The sequence below is a fragment of the Poecilia mexicana genome, unplaced genomic scaffold, assembly GCF_051168715.1.
Source record: "Poecilia mexicana isolate PSO_F unplaced genomic scaffold, ASM5116871v1 scaffold_6, whole genome shotgun sequence".
NCBI classification, from domain to species: Eukaryota; Metazoa; Chordata; class Actinopteri; order Cyprinodontiformes; family Poeciliidae; genus Poecilia; species Poecilia mexicana.
Window position 1 is genome coordinate 11,448,054 of NW_028263375.1, and position 24,153 is coordinate 11,472,206.

The window sequence follows — 24,153 nt, forward strand, 5'->3', positions numbered from 1 at the left end:
GATTAGGAAACTTACATTTTAAATTGTCTAGCATCTTATGTTAGCAATAAAGATGTCTAGTAAAACTGCAGCCTTTGTGATTATTCTCTAAATAATATGGAACATTTCCTGACTTCTAAGATTTCGAAGAGGACCACCGTTTCTACTAGACACATTTAATAGGTTCACTCCCTTGCAGTGAGGATGAATTGCAAAGTTGTCATGGAAGCAATGGTTTTTAATAAAGTTATTTCATATCTCTGCTTATTTTGATTTTATTAGTAAATATTTAACTAACTTATCCTCACACATTACATCCAGACCAAAGAGTGTCTTTGTCACAGTGAGCTAGTGCTAATATATGGTGCATTGACGATTCACAAACCAGTTCGGTTTCAATCAACAGTCCAATTCTGTGTGTGTTTCAGGCAATATTTACTGCGCTTAAACATTTCATAGTTTAAACTTTATTGGTCTATTTTATGCCTTACCTTGAAGTCACTTTTCTTTTTGCAAGTCAGCACACACAGGAATGGGCAAGTTGTCTCTGGACATTTTTGTGATAATTTTGCAGACATAACAAAATAAATCCAGATTGCTTGTATATAATTTTGATTATAAGACAGTTAACCCTATGACCATTTCCTCCTGAATAGAACTTGATTCTTTTTAGGCATACTAGCTGACAGTTTCTTATTTGATGTCAATTAATAACCGCTTTATTGTTCTTTTGGCGACTGAATGGTTGGAGAGAGGCGTTTCGAACTGTTGCTTCTCTGGTTGTCTTTGCTCTTTCTGCCACTCTTAAAGAAATGAACAAAAAACAATGGACTACAATAGAAACTTCAGTGTAGTGTTATAGTTTTAAGGATTGGAGTTTGAGACTTCAATTAATACCCCTGCATATAAAGCAAAGCAAAAGGCAGCCTGGTCACGTTTAAATGAGGTGAAACACAGAGGCCTAAAACATAAATTAAAGTCCTCAGTAAGCTGAACTGGGTGTCTACTGACTTCATGCCCACAGACGCTCAGTCACTGAGCGCACGCCTTGAGGGAAACTGGTGTGGCTCCAAAAATCCAAATTTGCCCCTTAAAATACACATGGGTAAAATTTAAGCTGCAATTGAGGCATATAGTTCTTTGACAAATATCACAGATCTTATCATTTTATATAAAACCCTGACTTTCACACTAAGAGTTGTCATCATTAGAATATAATTACAGACATTTAACTTGAAATAAAAACTCTGGTTGAGTAGATTTCTTTCTTGACATTTATTATTTATAATGAGCTATTTAATGTTTTGAGGAGAATATTAATGAATAATTTAATTACTTTTCTTTCTTTTAAAGGACCACTGTGATTTCAAGAACAAATAGAATAACTTATTTTTTAAATTATTTTGATGTTCTGACCTTTTTAATCCCTTTTTATTTGTGTGCCCACAGGCTGTGAGAGTGACTTCTGGGGACCTCACTGCAGTAATCGTTGCCAGTGCCGAAATGGGGCTAAGTGTAACCCTATAACAGGGGCTTGTGTGTGCACGGATGGGTACCAGGGGTGGCGTTGCGAGGACCTGTGTGAGAACGGTTACTATGGCAAGGGGTGTCTGCTGCCCTGCCAGTGTCTCAATGGTGCCACGTGTGACCATGAGACAGGAGAGTGCATCTGTGCGTCAGGATACACAGGAGCTTTGTGAGTACCAGAAACACACTTGCTACTTTGCTGCTTTCTGAGTGAAAATATTGGCGTACATTACGGGACTTGATGCCTGACATGTGTGGTGGCAGCTGCGGGGAGCGGTGCCCCTCCGGCAGCCACGGACCGCAGTGTGAGCAGCGCTGCCCCTGTCAAAATGGAGGAACATGTCACCACATTACCGGAGACTGTTCCTGCCCTGCTGGTTGGACGGTAGGTCACAAAAAGAGCAAAAATGTAGTAAAAGAGAAATCCCTCAGAGAAGAAAATGATTGAATGTCATTGGGCTTATGTTTAAGACTGCCTTTGTGTTTCTTCATAAAAGAAAAAAAGGAAACTTTTTGTTTGCATTTTTTTTAAGTTATGTTGGATGATAATCTTTTACACAACTCTTCATAAATATGTTTCTTCTTTTATTGTAGGAAATTACATTTTTCCAGTGTGGAAAAAAAATCCCATGATAAAAAAATAATTGCTTTTACAACATCATTGTGCTACAATTACTACACCCTTAGTAAGCCTAAAATAAATGTTGAAAATGTTGTAATTTGTGTTTTCATTACTGTTTTTATGACCAGGTACTACCTCTTTGCCAGATCATGCTATATTTAAATTTGATATGTACCATGGGTACCAAACAGATTGTATTTGTAGTGGTTGCCTACATATCTGCAGACTTTGACCGTTTAGGCTCAGGCATTAACATTTGTGTTCAGAGTTTCTCCTGTGGTATTTACATAGTCTTGTCCTTTGAAGGGTTCGGTGTGCGCTCAGCCCTGCCCTCTGGGCAAATACGGCATCAACTGCAGCAAAGACTGTTCGTGTCGCAACGGCGGTCTGTGCGACCGTGTCACTGGAAAGTGCCAGTGTACAGCTGGATTCAGTGGACGCAGGTAGACAACTGATGCCCAAACACATCATTCATTTGTCGTTCTGGGAATTACTCAGCGCAAACTTTCTCACTTATGCTTTAAACCGTACGTGGGTCAGACAATGACATGGTTTATTAATATTTTGATCTGACGCAAAACTATGAGTTTGAGACACTCACTGACCTATTCCCATTGTTAATTTCCAAATGAGGCATAAATCTGGCTTCTGTTTTAAAAGATAACAGTAACGCTATAAAATCTCTCTCTCAGGAGAAATGAGCATTTATTAACATCCATTACTCCATCTGAAGGTGCACTGGAAGCTTTTAATAGGGGTGTTTATGCCTAATTAATCTTGTACTGCATCCTGGCCAGAAAGGTTTCATGTCTGGAGGCCTCATCCACATTCACTCCTCCCAGCCTGTCCATTGATCTCACCATGGGCTATATGCTGTTTGGGTTCTGCTCATTAATTATAAGTAATGGACTTATATTAAGGCCTCATCAACATACACGGATCTTTTTAGTTTCCCATGCCTGCTGGAGAGGCCCAGGGCAGCCCGCGTTTATTAGTTTGAGTAAAGCAATTGTCTCTTTGATGGAAACACCTCCTTTACAAGACCTTTCTTTTACTTTATTATTTCACAAAATTGCCCTCATTCATTTTGTCAGTGGCAGGTGAATGAACCTGCCAGGAATAATCTGAGATCACGTTAACCCCCCCAGCCTCTTCTGTCGAGTATAATATTTCAGTTGTCCCCTGATATTACTAAAACTGAGGAGACTCAAACATGAAGCATGGTTCGAACGTTTTCTTATGTAGTTGAACTATTTGCAACAGCTTTGTTCAACTCCTGAGACCGATAACCCACTAATGCAGTATAAAGAAGTGAAAAGAGGACAAAAATCAATTTTCTGATCTGGTTCAGTTCTTCATGTTGGAAAAACTCTCAAGTAATTTTAATTTTCCTGCATGACGACGACTGCCAAGTCTCATCGAGCCCCTGCAGAGACACAGAGGTGTTCGCAGCAGGCTCTACTTTTAGGGATTTTGTGAGAAGTACTTGAAGAAAATTGACCATGCTAGTCTAGGTCTTTTAAAGCACATAGCCATATTTTGAATGTTGAAGTGTTAATAATATATGTGGTTATTAAAGATAGAGTTTTACTTAAACATGAAATAGCCACTGAAGTGTTTAATTTTTATTTTTTTTTTTTTTGCTTGGCACTGGGTTAAATTATTTATTTTGTAGGTTACTATTGATCATTTTTTATCCTCTCCCTGTGCAGCATTTTAGTGTCATTTCTGTGCAACTTTCATTCAGATGTCAAGAAGACTGTCCAGTGGGCACCTATGGTCCACAGTGCAACCAAAGGTGTGAGTGTCAGAACGGTGCGAAGTGTCACCACATCAACGGCGCTTGTCTGTGTGAAACAGGCTTTAAAGGCCCTAATTGTCAAGAGAGATTCTGTCCTTCGGGCCTTTACGGCCTCATCTGTGACAAGTACTGCCCTTGTAATACCACCAATACTGTCAGGTAAGTGATAACCTCGGTGCATAGCAACACTTGGCACTGGCTGATAACCGGTGCCAACGTATACCAAGGTTATACACAGGGGTCCTGTCTGGGGCCACTCAGAAATACAATCAGAAAGAACAATACATTAAAAAATATTGGTGGCACCTCTGTTCATGGTCTACAGATTGAGTACAACCACTTCTTTGCTTGAATCACATAACATTATAAATGGAAAGTAACTTCTTTAGTTCACACCATTGCCTTATGCTCATTTCACCCTACATGTTAAGCCTCATGCTTAGGAAGTTATTTTAGATTCAGATCTTCATTAAAAGAAAGAGATCAGTACAGACTTTAAAACATTCCTCACTAACTAAAAATCATCACAAACTAAAATTCTTCAGGCTTTCATTACCTCACAGTTAGATTACATCAATTCTTTATACCTGGCACTTCCTCTGTCTCAGTTATCACGCCTGCAGCTTGTTCACAGTGCTGCTCCAAGACTTGCCTACTGGTACAGAAAAGCAGGACCACATCACCTTAGCCTCTGCGTTCATTTTAGGACGCTTCTCATTGTATTTAACATATTAAATAAGCAAGTCCCATTTTTACTGAACCTGTTAATTTCCATCTACACCCCAGAGTTCCCAGAGCAACAAACTGCTCCATGTCCGTGGAACTGTATCCTACCCAATATGTGCTCATTACGTCTTGGCATTTCCATTTTTTTTTTTTTTATCTTGCTTCATTTTCTTGATGCAAATTTGGCTATTTTTACTGAAGGCTTTTAATGAAGGCAACACATATTGTCTTTCGAATAATTCCAAGTGAGTAAGGATCTCGGTGACTTAACTTCGCCTCGACTTACCTTAAAGCCAGTGGTCATTCCGAAGTCTGTAGACATCACAGCCATGTCATCCAGTTAGCTTTTAATCGCGACCTTTGCTTCATTCATAATTCCTCAGCAACATTCATAGTTAATGTAGTGCTAATGCTCTGATTCCAGAAGGAGCTGGGCATCAGCCATAGAAGTCATTACTGAATGAAGGAGAAAAGGGACACTTCATTTATCTGAAACAAGCACATAGTCTTCTGTTGCTGCAGGCATCATACTTTGATCCTGCTTACACATGAAGAGCTGATCGCTTTGGTGCTTACTTTTCTTACCTTTATCTCCTATTCCTCTCGTTTGGATTTATTTGTAGCTGCCACCCACTATCTGGTGAGTGCACATGCTCACCAGGGTGGGCAGGGCTTTACTGCAATGAGACCTGCCCTCCTGGATTCTACGGAGAAGGATGCTTTCTGCCTTGCAGCTGCACCAATGGAGCTGACTGTCATCCTGTCACAGGGATCTGTACCTGCGCTCCTGGCTTCATGGTGAGCTTTGTGTTGCCGAAGCATTGCTTATTATTAACAGATGACTGTTTACTTTCTACTGATTTGACATTTCCTCTTATATTACTTTCACTTTGACCCTCAGCTGGTTTCTTCAAAACAGTCTTCATTTTGAGTCAACAAGGCAATATGAGTCAAACAAGAAACTTAGGTCAAATTTTCTAAATATAAAATAGATGCTTAGCAATGTAAGAAAGGAAAAAAAAGCCTTATAATACATTTGGTTTTATTGATTTCATATTTACACTTAAAGTTATCAAAAGCTCTTCTGGTTCTCTGGAGCTCATTCAGATTATTTTGGTAGTTTGACTGTTTTCAGCTTAATTTTCACACAACAATCATGCCACTGTCAAAACCATTTTTCTTTTAAGTGAAGTTAACTGTGTAATTACTTTTTTATTCTGACAATGTGTTTATATATATATATATATATATATATATATATATATATATATATATATATATATATATATATATATATATATATATATATATATATATATATATAAACGCTTTTTATTTATGAGTGTCACAGTTAAAGAGATGGACATAATACTGTTTAATACACCTTCTGTACTTAAACAACTGACTCAAAAACAGGTGCTAATTGGCCCTTTTGCCTGGACTCGATTGCTTTAATTTTGCATCTTCAGAAATTACTGAAATCTGAATTTCTGCACAGTCCAGAAATATTGCAAAACCGTTGCCAAAACTGGAAGTGATTTCACAGGTTTGTAAATTCCTTTCCAAATTTCTTCCTTGAGCTGAGTTTTTTAAAAAAGTACCCGAGGTAACACAATTTGACTCAGAAAACATATATAACAACCAAATTGATTATTCCTAACAAAGTATTTGCTTAAAACCTAAAATAATATAAACATAGTTGCTAATCAACTACAACATAACTTTTTTTTTTTCAGAATACTTTATCACAACCTCTTTAAAACATTTTAAAGAGGTTGCTAGGCAGGAAACAGAATCTCCCATTGCATGCCCTAAAGTGTTATCCTTGTACTTTGTAAGTTTTAGTTCTGAAGGTTGTAAGTTTAATTTATGTTGCATGTTATTTGTGGCTACTGTGGAAAAAAAGTAATTGAGGCAGAAATATTTTGGAAGTGATCCCAGTTTTTTCTTTAGGAGCTTTTTATATACAGACTGTTAAAATCAAGGTGAAAGTATTTTTTGTGTTATTATAGATACGCTTTGTTGCACCGCTGGACATGGGTCCACTATAATTCAGTCTCAATTGCGACCCTGTGCGAGTAGTTGTGTAATTTTACAAATAGGACTGAATTTATGAAGGGTCAAAGAAACAAGAACAGAGCAAGCTTCGATCTATGTTTTTGTACCTTGAAAGGAAAAGTTAATGTTTGGTCAGTTCTGTTTTTAGTCCTTTTTTCCTGCAGCCATATTGTCCCCTTTTTACAACTGTCAAATTAGTTGAGTAACTCCAATCAGTTTTGCCATTGTATTTTGTGTTTTGCAATCTGAAGTTACGGAGCAACAGAGACCAGGAGAGTACACGTCTGCCAATGTTACATTTCAGTGGAAATTGCCTGTGTCTTACAGCGAGCCTCTGTGGTGAATTGAGCTACCGAGCGGGGCTCCAGACTGTGTCTTAATTTGCTCCACCTGTTCACTGTGGCGGCTGCTGGGAAGGGCTGCCAGATCCATTAAACAGACCTAGAGGGCAGAAGCTGGATAGAAAAGGAGGCAGTCAGATGGGAACAGACGCAGCTCATATGGAGAATTTGTGTGTTTATGTGCGGGGAGAGGGGAGGTGAATGTTCATTGTGTTTTTTTTGGGTACTTTTAACAAAGCTGCTGCTCTGCAAATAATTGAAACATATTGTTGTGCATTTAGAGGTCCGTAGCTGCTGCCCGTTTGCGTCATATTCATGGTACATGCTTATTATGAGGTGGACCTGTTAAAACGTGGCTGATGATGGTGTTGAGGCTATGATTGCCAGACAAGTCACTTCCTCTGGGGATCGCTTATAAGCCTAAGCCTCCCCACTGCATTTTTATTTTGTTCTGGAATCCCATCGGGGGGCAAACCAAGCAAAGTGTTGGAACAGACTGAGCACCGGCACGCTTGATTTAGTCCTGGTAATTGGACATGCTCTTTTTGGCTCAGACAAAGTGATTACATGTTACCTATTCAGGCACTGTCCCTTACAATCTGCAGCGCGGGCTGCAGTGTAACATGCAGTTTCTACGTGCGCTGTCCTCACTTGAAACAGGAACGCTTTAGGAATCTATTCAAGTTTTCCTTTTGTAAATGGAGAAACTAAATCCCATTCCCGACTCTCATCGTGGCTTCCTCTCTGTTGTGCTACAATAAATTTACTCTGGATTCACACGTCCAGCAGGTAGATGCACCGCTAAGGAGTGAAACTGATTGGTAATTAGTGGTGCCATTTGCATCAGGTCTCGGTGGATAAAAGCCTAATCAATGTTGTGTCAGGTAAAGGCTTTCTGAAAAAGAAGTACTCCAATTACATTAAGATACTAATAGGTACAAATTTACTGCTGTGGCTGAGGGCAATCTAGGTGTGTTTCTGCTGCAGGAACCTTTTCCAGAGGCCAGGATAGTGCCAGGATAGTTTTCCGGTGACATTCTTTTACCCTTTTTATTTCCACTGCAGGAACCATGGCCAAATCGGATTATCAGCGTAGAAATCAACCTCAAAACATGGCTCTGGTAGGGAGGTAGTCCTTTTTGAACCAAAGCTGGAGTTTTGTCACGCTGTGGACTAAGCATGTGCGGGGAGAGTTTCAGTATTCCCATAATTTTATTTCAGTCATCTCTACAGTTCACATTTTCTGTCAACTTTAAATTATAAAATAAGAGTAAACAGTATTTTTTGTTTGCATAAACCAAATTGAAACCCAGCAATTCAAATGAAATGTGATAGTGTATTTACAGAGTACATTTCAAATACATTTACAAAATCAACAAACATTAGTGGAAATATTGATTTAACTAACTAAATAAATAAAGTCTGGGCTTCTGTTTTCAGCCTCCATGGAGGCGTAAAGAGTAAACACTCTAGTCAGAGCAATTTTTAGGGACTTAAACCGATAATGCAAGAAAGCTTTGCCGCATTTATTTTCTGAAGTACATATTAAAACAGTCACTATTCTGCAGAATTGTTTATCGTCAACCGATTTTAAGTTTAAGAAGCGGTGGGCTGTAAGTGTTCTGTTATCTTTCCCCTGTGTTTAGTTTCAATAGCTTTACTCATTAAAATGTGTTGATGTCATAAAATGCCTTTAAGTTCGATGTGATTTTAATTCTGTTTTAGATTGCACCTGCTGTGAAATAACTATACTATGGCTAAAACTAAGCTGTAAGCCTCCACGGAGCTTTTTATTCTCCTCTCATTTCACATAAAGACAAATTTCTGCATTACAAAAAAAAAAAAAAAAAATTTTAATAGCTACAAGCTTCACTGTAAAGATGATGTCATGTTGTTTCCTAATCAAATCTTATCAAGTCGTGTCACATCTTTGATGTGCATGTGTCGCTTTTGATGCATTCCCAGATTAAATAGTGAGTATAGTGAGACAGACATGTTATATGTGCTGCAATTTTTGCCTTGCTGTGGATATGTTCAAACTTAAACACCAGCTGACCGTCTAGAACAAAATTTTCCTCCTCATTTGGTACACTCGAGGTGTCAGACAAAGTCACAATGTTGGTCATGCCGTCAGTATAACTTTTACTTTGAAGCACCCAAAATCCCAAGGGGAGGTCAGTGCATTTGCATGGTTCAGTGTTAGAATAATTTCTGCAAAAGAAATGTTTAAAAAGTCATTGGCAGCCTTGTTAGGCTTTAGATCAAATTATGTGTGCTAGTGTTAAAAGCTGCACATCTTTCTACAACATTAAAAATCCAGGTTGACCACTAATATTGTGACAATTATACAAGGTGTGGAGTTACTACATAAATTATAAAGTGTCATCGCTTGGGTCTTTGAACATTGGTTATAGAGTTATCACTGATAATCATTGCTTTTTCTGGCAGCCTGACCTTTTTCTCTTTCTCCTGCACAGAGTCAGGAGTCAAAATCTGTACAATGAGAGTCTACACAATCTCTCTTTGTGTAAAGTTTGGGGTGACAGCACTTGACTTGAAAACCATAGCAGAGATTAATGCCTCCGTTATTAATGCTGCTCTGGAATATTTTATTTTTTTTCCCATCACGTTCTGAACTCTTCAGTTGCAGTGGGAAACCTGTGTCCCCAGATCATTTGATCTATAGTAGCAACACTACTGCAGTACGACATAATTAGCATAAACAGCACAATTTTGAACTCCGCATTGTAAACAGACTCAATTTTAGTTTCTAAAGGAAAAAGGTCTTTTCTGGTCACATAGTTGACTTTCACCTATTAGTTTTTTTCTAAAGGCACTGGATACTAACTCTAAGCTGTGTTATATAAGGTTTTGCTGCTCTCATGCCAAAGACTGACAGCCTGTGTGTGTTAATTCAAATTCAGACCCCTATCCCTCCCCTCTTTGAACAAATGTGAATCAGAAGACTAATGAGAGTAGTGTCTTTCCACTCTGGAGAACAGGCCAAGTGGTCTGGTGACTGCACCATGAGGGGGAAACCACATGGAATCCATGTGGCCATTTGTGTCTGGGTATCATTTTATCCATGAGTCCAGTCACCAGTAAATTGCCTTTGCTCTGAGGAAGGGCTGAAGCCTAAAACCTACGCCCCATCCTCCCCCTCTCACCCCTTATCTAACTCCCCCCCCCCCCCCCCCCGCCAGCCGCTCAAACTTCTTCACGCTTAACAACTGCAACGGAACTGCTATTGTTAGCAGTCTCGAAGCTGTCACTTTCAGCAGAACAAAGGTTATTGCAACCGATTGATAAAAATTTCATTCACAGACAGACGCTTTTATGTGGTGTACGGCGGGAGCGACTTTATAAGATGTGTGTTCTGCCCCTGGCATCCACTGGCACATCTCCTCCTGCCTCCTGTTTAAGCTGAGTTCAAAATGATAATGAGAGCGGTGAGCAGCCAGTAGTCCCCCAGCACTCTGGTGAGCAAAGCAAGATCCATTCAGGACTCCTCTGGGCCTCTAATTGGAACTCTAAATCATTGTGTCACCTGTCACTCAATGCATGGTTTTGAAAGGGAGACTGTGGGAGCCCGTACAGTGGCTGTGATCTCCAGCTGAGGGAGGGACGAGGCTAGTTGAGGTGGGCTGCTCTCAGCCTGTAAAGCAGAAAAAAAAAACTCTAATGGAGTTTGCAGAGGACATAGAATGAGTACTTTATGTCCTTTACCAAATCATTTCTCTAATGCAAGAACAAGAAACTTAAGGATATTAATGCTGATCTTTTATTGGTGTTCTCATTAATAGAAGAGTGAGTCCTGCCAGCAGTGTGTCACAGATAAGTATAAGATTATGTTCTCCCCCTAGTGGAATCTAGGTGTTTGGCTTTGAGTCCATTGTTTCCTATTTTCAGTGCGAGCCAAAATCTCTTGCATTGACATTCTCACCACTCCTAACCCCCACGGTGTCCCTAATGGTAGACAGTTTTGCTTTCTCCTTTCCACTTCAAGTCATCACTGCAAGTTTTACGGTGTGCACTTTGGACACTGGGGATACTAGGCAAATAATTAGTCTACACGAATTACAAATTAGTTTAATTTTTGCTTTGTGCTTATTTAGCCACTCTTTTTCCAAGTCAAGCATTTCAAGTTTCTTACCTCAAAATAAAATTCCCCATATAGAGACTCAGGTACGGAATGTGTTGTTTGGAGCATGTCAAAAAAAACAAAAGATTGGTATCCAAAAAGTTACTGTTGCATGTGCAAATTATGTCAATTCTATAACTTTCATGATTTAGTAAAAAAAATAAATAAAAAAAATTAGAAGACAAAAGGATCTTCCAACCAGACCTTCTCATCCAACATCAGCGTCTAACCATACACATGCACTTCTTGAAGAATGGTCAAAACTTCCCTTAAGCACACTTGTCAAACTAGTGCAATCCCTTCCAGAAGAGTTTAAGCTGTTATAGCTGCATGGGATGCCACCTTCTGTTTATATCTTACTGCATTTCAATAACCAGAAAACGTTTTAAGTACTTATATTTGCTTTATTGCAACATACAAAAGCTGTTTACATCCTGGTGATCTCTTGATTTGGTTTGGGTCAATCACAGCGTGTGGGGTATTAAACATTTCTTTGCAGAGTGGATGTCAGGAGGTACGCTATATCCTCCACTGGTCATGGCACAAGACAAAGATGGCAACTTATGTAACAGGAAGTGTACTGAGAACAGAACTAGTTGTACTAATGAAGTGAAGAGGGGAAGATTGAAGATTTAATCATTGCTTGCCTGCTGAGGGATGGATGAGAAGTGTGGATTCCCAGGCCTTTGGAGTCTTGCCAGGCTCACAGTTGAAAAGCGATGAGACTTGTATAAAGAGAGATGCGGGGAAAAATTGAGAGATGGGGTGAAGTAGGAAAGCAAAAAGCATGACTGGGGGAAGGTGCTGTCAGAATATATTGAGTGGGTAATTGGAAGCTTAAAAATGATTGCGTGCAAGTGATCAAGTGTGGTCTTTCCCTTTTACCTTTACTTTAAATTTACAGTTGGCTTGCTCATTTTCTTTGCACATAATACAGTATGATGAGCCTGGGTAAACAGTTAACCCAGGTAACCCTCTTTGTCCTGCTGTCTCTAACTGTTGCCTGAATTACCTGAATTAGCATTATTTCCTCCACAGGGTGAGGACTGTGCTACAGTGTGTCCACCTGGTGTATTTGGGCGAAGCTGCATGTCCACCTGCTCCTGTCACAACCAAGCATCTTGCTCTCCGGTCGACGGCTCCTGCATCTGCAGAGAAGGTAGGGAACAATAACCTTTTGATTGATGGCGTCAACAAGCTCTGTTTTGATTTAAAAGACGCTTCACTGACTTTAAAACTTCATCTCAGATTTACTAGTCAAATTAATAAACATTCACACACACACAAAGCATTTTATGTGCAAAGACTGAATCCTAGTGCAATTAGCTGTTTTCTTGAGAGAAAATCTCAAACATTTGCCATTCCCACACTCATATTTTAATAAATCAGATTTATCTCCTGGTTTTGAATGATGCAATACTTAAGCCTGTGTTGTCTAATGCTAATTTCCAGCTCCCCCAACTGTATTCTATGTGTTTTTCCCCTACTCCCGCACACATTATTCAGTAAAATGGGTCAGCACATCAGCTCTTCATCAAGCTGTAGCCCATTCATGTCAGCCAGGTGTGTTTAAGTGTGGAAATGTAATACATGAAGAACTGGAGGGGAAAGTACTGCTGTAAGTTACATTTTCCTAGAGACAAAATCTTAAATTATAAAAAAAAGGCCTGACTAATTTAGCTGAAGGGTCTTGAAGACATACAATATTTTAGAATTGTCAACAGCCTAATTATATAATATCTAGGATTTTCAGGTTGGGATTCTATTAACGACATCACTTCATAATAATGCATATACAGTGGCAACGGAAAGGGATCACACCACGTTTTCACTTTTATTTTCATCACAAATAAATCTAACATAGCACATTATACATTCTGCTTCACAGATAGATTACAAAGTAACTACTTAATAAGTGAGTGGAGATAGACGATAAATGGCTGATAAATGTCAGCAAAGGTGTTCTCAGTGTCATAATTGATAATTGAATACTTAATCAATCTGTGGACCATACTTAAGACTAATGAGGATTTAATAATTAAGTGAAGAAAACCATACCAGGACAGATACTCCACTGACATATTTTCATTTATTTCTTTTATCTTACTGGTCAAAAGACCATCCTCTTTGTCAGCACAACTTATAAAAGGGCGCATTTCATCATCTTTTGGTGCCAGAAGACTTTCAAATCTTGACAGTACTTTGATAAAGCACATTGATAAATTTATAACACACTTTTTTGACACAACAATGGACTTCATAGATATTCCTTTCTAAATCAGAATCTCCACTAGCGTATTGTATTGTGGATTGATGATGTATCAAATGGAACAGTAGAGCATGGCAACAATCAAGCTGTTTTGTCAACAAGAATATGCCAAATCAATGAGTCACACTGACAGCTAGCATGAAGGGCCATGTCAGAAACAAGGTCTTGTTTCTATAAATCATCCTGCTGTCCGTCTTTATAATAGTCTTTAGTTTATATTATATTTTGGTAAATTTATTAGCCAATGTTTTATCTGCTATATTCATGAAATTTTAGTTGCATTTAAATGGTATTTTACAAATGTTGCTATGCCCAATGCTTTTATCCATTTTAGACAATGTCATGTATTTATTTAGCCTTTATCTAATGTTGCCACTGAGCTAAAAATCTATTTTTGAAGGCAGACCTGAAATTTATGTTAAAACTTAATCATTTACGATATTGGAGTGTGACCGCACTGCACAGTCATAGCACACAACAGGGAGAGCTCATTTCTGCAATCAGTTACTTTTACTGTCGTCATTTTTAAATATTGTTCATTTATGTTAATTGAAAACAAAAGCAAAACAAAAACGCACATTAAAAAAAGCACAGCATTAAAACAGACCACACATAAGAAATGGTGCTGAATACTTTCCTTGTGATCCAGATAATTTCTTCCACTTCCAGCAGCACACATTGGAGCCAAGCACCAAAACATCAGACCGATACTCAGGGAAGAACTGCTTTAACAGATGTCATATTTTGTTAGAGAAAGCACTTGCTGGAGGATACTTATTTTTAAAGTTAAAAATAACTACAGTAGAATGTGGCTGGAAACGTTGTTAAATCATCAATATTAATGGCACAATGAGTCTTGTAACGACTGTTCCCAGTGAATACTAACACAGGATGGAAAACAGCAAAGCAAAAATGAGATTATAAAGTGCAAAAAAGTCTGCCAGACACAAAAACGAATTTACAACAGTTGACACGGTATTGTAATGCAGATACAAGCAGATCACTGACACGTTAGAACAGCAGTCTGTTAACACACTCTGTTTTGTTACAGAAAGTGTGATGATTTTTTTTTTTATTGCAAAGTACTCCTTCTTAGGTTGAAAAACAATATAAAAAGGAACTTTGCTAAATAAACATTATTATTATAAACCATACATCATATAATGAGTGTTTCAAATGAACTGAAACATCGGTTAAAAAACAGCAGTGCAGGTCAGAATAAGAGGTTTCACCCTGGTGAGAAAATTACTTGGAATCAAATTACTCACCCTTCAACAAAGGCAGAAATAATAAAGTTAATCATCTATTTGTCATTTTACCAGCCATTCTTTGGCTTTCATAACACCCAAGCAATTTAGATGGCAATGAGCTGAAATGTCTCTTATCCAGAAGGACTTTATGCAAAGAGTTCAGTTTGCTTACCACCAGAGCTTGTTTCTTTACAAACTATTTAGTCTTCGATTAATTCAGCATCTCTGACTAAAAACTCAGTAGCTCTTGCTGTTCCGTTTATATTTGTAACAATGTCATCAGACTTCCAAGCGCACCTGGTACCAAATCTCCCTTCTCTGGAATTTTAATCATGGAAACTGAGCATTTAAGAGACACTGAGTCCCCAGTTAATTAGATGCTAGGACTCGGTTGCTATGGAAAACTATATCCCGTGGTCATAACATTGTCATCATACTCGTTATGTGTGGTATTTACATACTTATCAACTTCATCATGTATTCATCAACGTTGAACTGAATATTATTATCACGAGCTACAAACACAACACTATTGAAAAGGAAAATGTGAGAAAATGACACATTTTCTCACATTTTCTCACAAAAGACAGTTTTTTGTCAAAACTGTCAAAAAGACAGTTTTGACAAAATGTCAAACTGTCTTTTGACATTTTGTCAAAAGACAGTTTCATAAAGATTTTTGCTCATCACCTTATCATATATACAGTATTTTTTACTACCATCATTTGTACTCCATACAATAATGTTAACTTACCTTCAATTTTGTTTGATAGCTTTTAAGTTCTAAATGTTAAAATTAATATTGTGACATTCTACATATTTTATGCCAGCACTTTGTTTTAGACGGGTAAATTTAAAATAAATGGAAATGAATAGATGTGTGCAGTCTTGCAACTGTATTGCGTAAAAGTGCAAGCATCAATAATGTAGATATGATTTTAAAAACCCGGCAAATACTGTGGCATACCTGTTGTTCAGTGACATTTTAGGAATGCAGCACGGAAGCCATATGCAACTTTAAATGTTACAGTATCATTTCTTAAACAGTCTGATTGAAAGATGAAATATGTAAATGAAATGTCTCCCTCTCAATGTTGCGTGGCCCGACCCTGTTTAGTTGTAAGACTGGATTAAGATTAGTAAGATCCTCTTGCATTGTTGTGAGGTTTTGTTGGTACCGTGATGATCTTCTGTAAATTATAACCACTTTATTCTGACTTTTAACCTTTATTCTTGAATAAACAATTTTCAGAAAGATGATGGTCATAGAACAAAAATAAATTGTTTGATGAGAATGGAAATAATGATATGAAGTCACTAAATCTAAGCCCAGTTTAACATTTTTGTGAGACAGTTGATCACTGTCATCAATCACTTAATGAACTAATACTTTTGTAAGACTGATATTCGTCTCTCCTGTAGTCTCAGAGATTTTAAAAATGAGTGCCTGAGCACATTGGAACAGTTCTGGCAGGCCATAGTGACCCAACGTAGGTTGGTATCTGCCTCTGATAAACATAACTAGCCCACTGTGATGAGAGTTTCTGCATCACATGTCACCATAATTTTGATATATCTTCAGATTTCAAATCCATTCACACATCTATCTATTTTCTTTACCCACTTAATTCTTGCAAGGGGGCTGGTGCCTCTCCACATCAGTCAACAAGTGAGATCTGGGGTAAACCTTGGACAGTTCACCAATATATCAAGTGCAAATACTAACAAACAACACACACTCAAATGTGCCATCAAAGAACAAAAACCTGAAATATGCATACTGTTGATGGTGGAAACAAGAAGCTAGTAGGGAATATTTTTTCTTGAGTTCTGTTATCTGTAACTTCACCCTCTTTAAGCTGCAAAATACCAATGAAATAAAAAGAAAATCTTAGAGATTTAAAAAATGTATTTATTAAAATTCAAACGTTTACATAATGGCTACTGTGTCTTTAATTAATTTGCTTAAGGCTTTTGGCCTCAGTTGTCATAGAATCTATGCTAAAAAAATGGCCAAAAGCCAAACATGGTACCATCAAAAAAAAATCTATCTATCTATCTATCTATCTATCTATCTATCTATCTATCTATCTATCTATCTATCTATCTATCTATCTATCTATCTATCTATCTATCTATCTATCTATCTATATATATATATATATATATATATATATATATATATATATATATATATATATATATATATGATTATAAAGCCATGCACATGCACACTAGAAAGCATTTACCACTTTATAAATCACTGCTATACTTCAACATTTCCATAGAAGGCGCTACCTCATGTTCTGTTCACATTCAACCATAAATGGTCAATGCAAAGTGCATCATGAATATTAAGGTGTATGTAAATGCGCCCACTGAGCCATGTTTTTTTATGGTCACCAATGGCAACCACTGAGAAAAGAGTAAAGAAGAGCAATTTCACCCAGGCAGAAATCAATGCGTTGATGCATAAGGTGCGGTTTTGGTTGCCATGACGTGACAAATAAAAGGAACACACTGCCACCAGCATTTTCAGAGGCCGATGGCATGCTCAATAGTTGCATGCCCGCGGGAGTGAGCGGTATTAATGCTCACTTCCTCTGCATTCTGGAGGTCTGGAAAGGGGGTTGGGATCCAACGCCTGAGGGGCTAGCACCGTCCCCTACAGCCTATAGTGGAAGAGAGCATCAGTACGCCAAGCCAGAATCTTTTTACTTTCCTTCCTAATTGTCCCATTTGCAAAGTCTTCCAGCAGTGCCAACGCATCCATCGCACAGATTTACACAAGTTTCACCACTGTCTTTATATATTTACAACAATCAGTCCAATCCCTTCACACCTTTCACACCTTTTCTGTATTAATCTGTCATAGTTATCACCCTGATGATCATCCGGGGGAGGAATACGATGGAGAAAAAACATTGATGAAATGTTGTGTGGACTTTGATTTACGATTTAAGTTGGCTTACAGGTCTTTTTTTAATTTGAAAGGTCTATTATTTTGTTTTAGCTATGCCTCACCAGCAGAAACATAAATAACACTGCTGTTTTGAATGCTTATGATAAAGTTGATCTATGATTAATATTTGATATGGAGTGAAATTAAATGTCTGCAAGGAATCATGATGCAGTGTGGCTTCCATTCCCCACCTCACCATCTGCATCGCCAGTTTCCCCATCTCTCAAATGAGTGTATGTGTGGATTAGAGTTTGTGTGAGGGACTGCACATTCTCCTGTCAAGTTATTATTAATTTTTTTTTACAGATCTTAAACTTTGCATGTTAAGTGATATGTGGCAGATTCAGGTCCCGTTTTGTGCATGCACAATATTTAAAATTGAGACCCTTGATTATTTTTGTTGTGGCAAGCTTCTGATAATTCCCAACATTTAAGATAAATAGACACATGTATTTTAAAGCCAAACCTGAAATACACTGCTGTATTAAATGGCATCATGAAAAGGTGCCACTTTCATCTGTTCACACAGTTGTATGCAAATGTAAACAACATACTGTTCATACTATTCAAATGAGTCCTGTGTCTCAGACATGACCATGTTTTGGTGCAAAATGTTAGTATAAACCCCAGATCAAAAGTACTCCCTTTTAAAGGTGCTTCTTAAAATTGGTAAGAAAGTGTTTCTATTCACTGTAAAGCAAGTTGTTCACTAACAGGGCCTCTCAATAAGGAAGATGCACATACCCCAAAAGTAATATAAAAATATAAATTGCATTTTGTAAATGCACCAAGGAACAGACATTTTTGGAAACATGTTCTGTGGTCTGATGAAACTAAAACTTGAGTTTTTGGCCATAGTGACCACTGACCAGTGCAGTTGGAGTAAAAAAGGAGGAGGCTCATGAGCCCGCGAACATGATGACGAGTGTGTTATTTAGGGATGGCAACATTATGTCGTTTGGATGTTTTGCTACAGGACACATGATACAGCGGCCATATTTAGCAACATATTAAGACAGTCTTTCAAACGGACTATGGCAATAAACATGCAGCCAAATAGAGGCAACAAAGTCATTTTTTCCAATGTTCCAATGTCAAAGTCCTGATTTCAGCGCCACAGAAAATTTGTAGGCAGAGTTAAAATATGTGTGAACAATACGGCCAACAAGACTGTTAGGAGGACTGGGCCACAACTCAAGCTATTCTCAAAGCTGTCAGAAGATTAATGACTGACATCCAAAAAGCTCAACCATCAAAAAATCTTTTAAAAAATTAGCTCAGGGTTCTGCCATTTAGTCGTTATTATTATTATTTATTTTTTTCTTCATTTTTATTCTTATGTTTGAGATAAGATACAATAATAAGTGTTTGGTTTCTTATTCAAAATCTCTCCACGTTTTTTAAAATAAGTCTTTAATAAACATATTCAACTTTTTCTTTTTTTCTTCTTGGATGTCTCTTCTGTTCAAGGCTGGCAGGGTGTGGACTGCTCCATTCCTTGCTCCAGCGGTACGTGGGGTCTGGGCTGTAACCAGACATGCTTATGCAGCAACGGCGCTGCATGTGACCCGGTGGACGGCACCTGTGCTTGTTCTCCTGGCTGGAGAGGGGAGCACTGTCACGAGTCCTGCCCTGTAAGTGCAATTTCTATGAGAAGGCGATACAAATCTTTCTGACTTCTCGTCAACATGTACCAGCTGCAACGTGTTCTGCTTGAGATCTGTAACTCTGAAGCTACTGTCGTTGTCAGGACGGCACCTATGGGCTGGACTGCCGTGAGCGGTGCGATTGTAGTCACGCTGATGGCTGCGACCCTGTGAGTGGCTTCTGTCGCTGCTACCCAGGATGGACCGGTCAGTGCTGCTTCCTCACAAGTCAAAAGAAGCTCAAAGTTTATCTGTTATTTAACCTCATTAGCACAATATCAAATACATCAGATGCTCCTCAAAGACACAGATCTACACCAACAACAAAAATACAGGAGCATTATAGAGACCCTGTATATACCCTGTGTATATACAGGGTCTCTAAGCAGAGCTTTATTAATGAATTGGTTAGTATGCTTTGTTATTTAGCCAGTGCCGTAGAAGGATCAGGGATGTTAAGACTTGAGCTCTAAGTTAATTACTTTTGGCTCCAAGAATTGGTGCTGGCATGCAGACAAGCTTTTATTACAACTAATATTATGTTTTTACAGCCCAGTAGAACAAACTTAGCCAACTTAAGCAAATATTTAGGCCAGTACTCCTTCAAAACTTCTGGCATTGACGGTGATATTTGTTTAGGATCCAGACCTAGATCAGCCAAGAAACAAGGATGTGAAACAAAGCAGCATTTGTGTACATCTAGCACTCCCTGAAAACCTATTGCAATTGCTCTGTCTTTTATTTTTTGTTGTTTGGTTTTGTTTTGTTTTTTTGTTTTCTTTTTATAAAACTCACACTGCAGGATAACTTGAAATAAAAAGAAAAAACTTGTATTTTTCAGTGAAAGCTAAATTCAATCTTTGGATTACTACTAGAGTTGAGGTCTGTGTGTTTTGACTTGTATCTTCTAAACTGTAACTTGTACTGGGAAAACATTACAGCAGATAAGCAAGGCTCTCCACATTTACTTTTAATAAAAAGCACTTTTTCTACATCATAACAAAAGCAACATTTTATGATAAAGTCTCACCATAGTGTTTAATTCTTAGTGACATAGAAATAATTATATTATCTTGAGATGAAGCAAAAGAGGAAATGTGAAAAAATGAGTTATTTGTGAAGAAAGTTTCACTGCAAGCAGAAAATTTTTTGAACAAGTTTCTGTATTTCTATTTTCTGTGTCATACAATTATGTCCCAAACAGGGGCTCATCCTATCACCTTAACACTGTACAGATTTTTATAAGGTAAAGCAAATAACATTTACTTTAATTAGTATAATTCCTTTGCCATTTTCTAACTTTTAAGCTTTAAAATAATTTTCTAAATAAAGCCATTTAGGATTACATGCCTTTACATACATTGTGCTGAGTTGCCGAAGATAAATTAAGCATGTAAACTGTCTAAGTTGCGTGAATGATTCTTTTTTTTGTGTGTCAACAGCCCCTAAATAAAAATCGACAACACAATTGCTTTGTTTCAACTTAGTCATCTTTTAATTTGATCATGGAATAGTAAAGGATTTCCGTTACAAACACATACTATTATTGATGTACGCAGTCTGTGGCTCTCATCATTAAAATAATTTGCACTCTTGGAAAGAGCTGTTAAAGGAGATTGTGAATGACAGAGCAAGGGTGAAGAACATTCTGCTCCGAAATTATATGTTGTTTCTGAATGTCAAATACTAATGAAGGTCCCAGTTCTCGAGTCCAGGTAGACAGAGGAAATCAGAGAAGGGGAAAAATTCAGGAGAAAAGGTCAAGCCTGTGAGCCCCCTGCAGCCCTCTCCATTCAGCCTCCTGAGCTTCGGGCATTTATTCCAGGAAACAATGTGGGTTTATTAGCTGCGAGAATGAAGACGACAAAATGGGCCTCTCATGCTCTGAATCCTGCACAGGTCGGGACCATCTGTCAGCCTTAATTGAGTCACCAGGGTGCAGGGCTGTGGGCAGTGTGCAGCCCAGTGGGTCACACAAACATGCGCAAGTACACACTTGAACCGCGAAGGAGAGGACTTTGTGGGATTCGATACAGTACAGTCATTTGAGTCAGGGATAGAATAAAATGCCTATTTATAGAAAGTCTATATATATATATATATATATATATATATATATATATATATATATATATATATATATATATATATATATATATATATATATATATATATATATATATATATATATACACACACATAAACAAACTTTGTCTTATTTGTGGTTCTGCTCAATTCAGAGTTAGCGTAGGTTTCTACAGTGAAGTTGCTGTTAGTCTTAATGTCTGGGAATGGGACGAAGCTTGACAGTTGTATATGCATAAATGCATCAGCTGGCAGATCTACATGGCTTTTGCTGACATTAGCAAACATACATTTTGAAGACTGTTTTAACTAAGAAGACACTTATGGTGAAAATATGCTACTATGTAAAATAGTAATTTTACCTTTAATTGTGCAGAACTTTTGTCAGTACAGTGCCTTCTTGTAAAAGTGTTTATTGAACTGGAACTTGACCATCACAAATCGAACATAATTCATTGGGATTCTATGTGAAAAGAAACACAAAGGACCTCATAATTCCAAAGTAGAGTGAAAATCACACTGCCCTACAAAAATCTCTTTCTAAAAAAGTCTGGTGTGCATTATGTATTTGGCCCCATTTCCTCTAATGTGCCTAAACAGAAGTCAGTGCAACAAACTGCCTTCAAAAAAATCATCCAAATAGATTAATTAGTGTAACATTTATGTAACTTTGTCTCAGTGTAAATATGGTTTTTCTGTGAAGGCGTCATTAGTGAACAAAAACCATCGCGAGGATGGAGAAACACAGTTTTCAACATCTCAAATGATACTGTACAGTTGACAATCTGAAGGTTGAAACTTATGGCACAGCTGCAAGCCTAGACAGAAACAGCCAAAAGGCCCAAAGATGAGCTGTGCAGAGATCCACAGCTCATCTGGGAAAATCTGTGTCCAGTACAACTCTATCTAGTGCCCTATAAATGTGAGTTTTACAGAAAAGTGAAAAGAATAAAAAAAAAATTGAAAGAAAGTAGTAAGAAGTCCTTAATGTAGCTTTAAACAAACTGAGACACACAAATATGTATAAGATGTAGAGTTGGAACGCTAACTCACTACATCATCCCTCCCTAACACACTCTCTTCATGATTGAACGTTGTTGGAAATGTTTTCTCCCATGGGTCAAGAAAACCTGCAGGCTGCAAAAGATGAGACAGAGCAGAGGTTAACTTTCAAGAAAAACTAACCTGAACATGCAGTGCAGATGTAATGGTTTATATCGAAGTATTCGTGTCAGAGTGATACAGAGTGCAGATGGCAAAATTTCTAATTGTTTACTTGAGATATTTTGAAAGAGCAACGGGAAAAACTAGGTGTGAGAGCTGGTTGAAACATACGGCGAAAGCTTTCAATTGCGATTAAAACAAAATGGTTCAAAAAAATGTATTGACTCCTGGGGATTGTTGTGTAATTTTCCTTCCACTTTGCAATTTTCCACTACCTTGTTTTGGTCATAACATAAAATTCCACTAAAGTACACTGAAATTTGTTGTTGCAACGTAACAAAAATGTTTAACTTTTCAAAGGATATGAATAATTTTACAAGGCACTGTTTACCAGAGCAGGAAAAAAGTCTACGTGTGTGAGCAAGAGCTGGAGGAAAATAAAGAGCAGTCGCACCTCTGACAATTTTTTTAGCAAAAGACCTCAGTTCAAGTTTCCTTCACTCTTTCTTTCAGGCATGCAAAGCCCCTCTGTTTGTCACCATTACTCTGAGAAAAACGATGCTCTGTCTGCATTCATTTTCCCACAGTGAAGGCAGTCACCGTTTTTTATTCTGGCTGGCCCAGAATAACACATGCCTTGCTTTCCTTTTGATGTCCACAGCTCTGCTCATGTCTAAATCACCCCCCTCATCCCATCAGCACTAACATTTCCTCTCCTTTTACTCCTCCATGCCTGCCCTAAAGTGCCGTGGTTACAGTATAACATGGCTCCCAAGAGTTTAGTCCAGGTTTAATTCAAAGGTTGTGCGCCGAGGCCCCTTTAATGGCTACACCTTCTTCTGATATTCTTATTCAAAGGAAATTTCAAATGAGATTCGAACATGACTGTTTGAGAGTTTGGGGTATGTCTGTGTGAGCGCGTGCGTGCAACTGCACTTACATAAAGTGTATCACTCTTTAAGAAGCTACATGTCTGTATGTAGCACAGTACGTGCAACTTTCTCCTTTCATCTCACTTTTCTAAGAGGCTGAGAGAAAAGACGCTGCTGCTCTGATGGATGTGCTAATGCATTCATGTGCACACCGAGAACCCTGTGTGGATGCCGTGTTTTCTTTTTTCTTATCTTTTTTTTTTCTTTTTTTTATTTTGCAATTGTTGGTTGGAGCTGCACCAAACACACTGTGACACTTCCAGTCTGTGCTCTTGTAGCCTGAGTACCTCCCTTCAGCTCTGTACACAACCCCAGCTTTGCTGAAAGAGAATGAGAGACAAGCTGGGGCTCTCTGGAGGCCCAACCCTGTTAATCAACACAGTGCACTGGCAAGGAGCCCCAGTCAGATCAAATATAAAATACATTTGGAAAGGAGAAATGGAGTGTGAGAGATGGGCTGGGTTTGAAAAAAACACACACGCACACACACACACTTCAAACTGGATGCTTTATTCAGGACTAAAATCATTTGAGGATCCATGGTGATTGAATAACCCCGCAGATCTGTTAATATCAGGCATTGTGAATGCTGTCCCTGTTAACGATGTGTTTTTACAGATGGCTATTTAGAATGTTGCAGCAAACCAGGT

General features: G+C 38.1%; 1 protein-coding gene across 1 annotated transcript in view; it reads left to right on the top strand.

The window, feature by feature from the left end:
* Positions 1-1,415: 1,415 nt before the first annotated feature.
* The window catches only part of LOC106924884 (multiple EGF-like-domains 11), a gene marked incomplete at its 5' end in the record, with an annotated part of 42,460 nt that continues 19,722 nt past the window's right edge, over positions 1,416-24,153 (top strand). Inside the window, 8 exons of the mRNA XM_014998812.2 lie at positions 1,416-1,675; positions 1,771-1,891; positions 2,435-2,571; positions 3,876-4,088; positions 5,279-5,453; positions 12,234-12,354; positions 19,147-19,310; positions 19,427-19,529. Coding sequence (XP_014854298.2) covers positions 1,416-1,675; positions 1,771-1,891; positions 2,435-2,571; positions 3,876-4,088; positions 5,279-5,453; positions 12,234-12,354; positions 19,147-19,310; positions 19,427-19,529 — 1,294 coding nt within the window. The remainder of the gene's footprint in view (positions 1,676-1,770; positions 1,892-2,434; positions 2,572-3,875; positions 4,089-5,278; positions 5,454-12,233; positions 12,355-19,146; positions 19,311-19,426; positions 19,530-24,153) is intronic.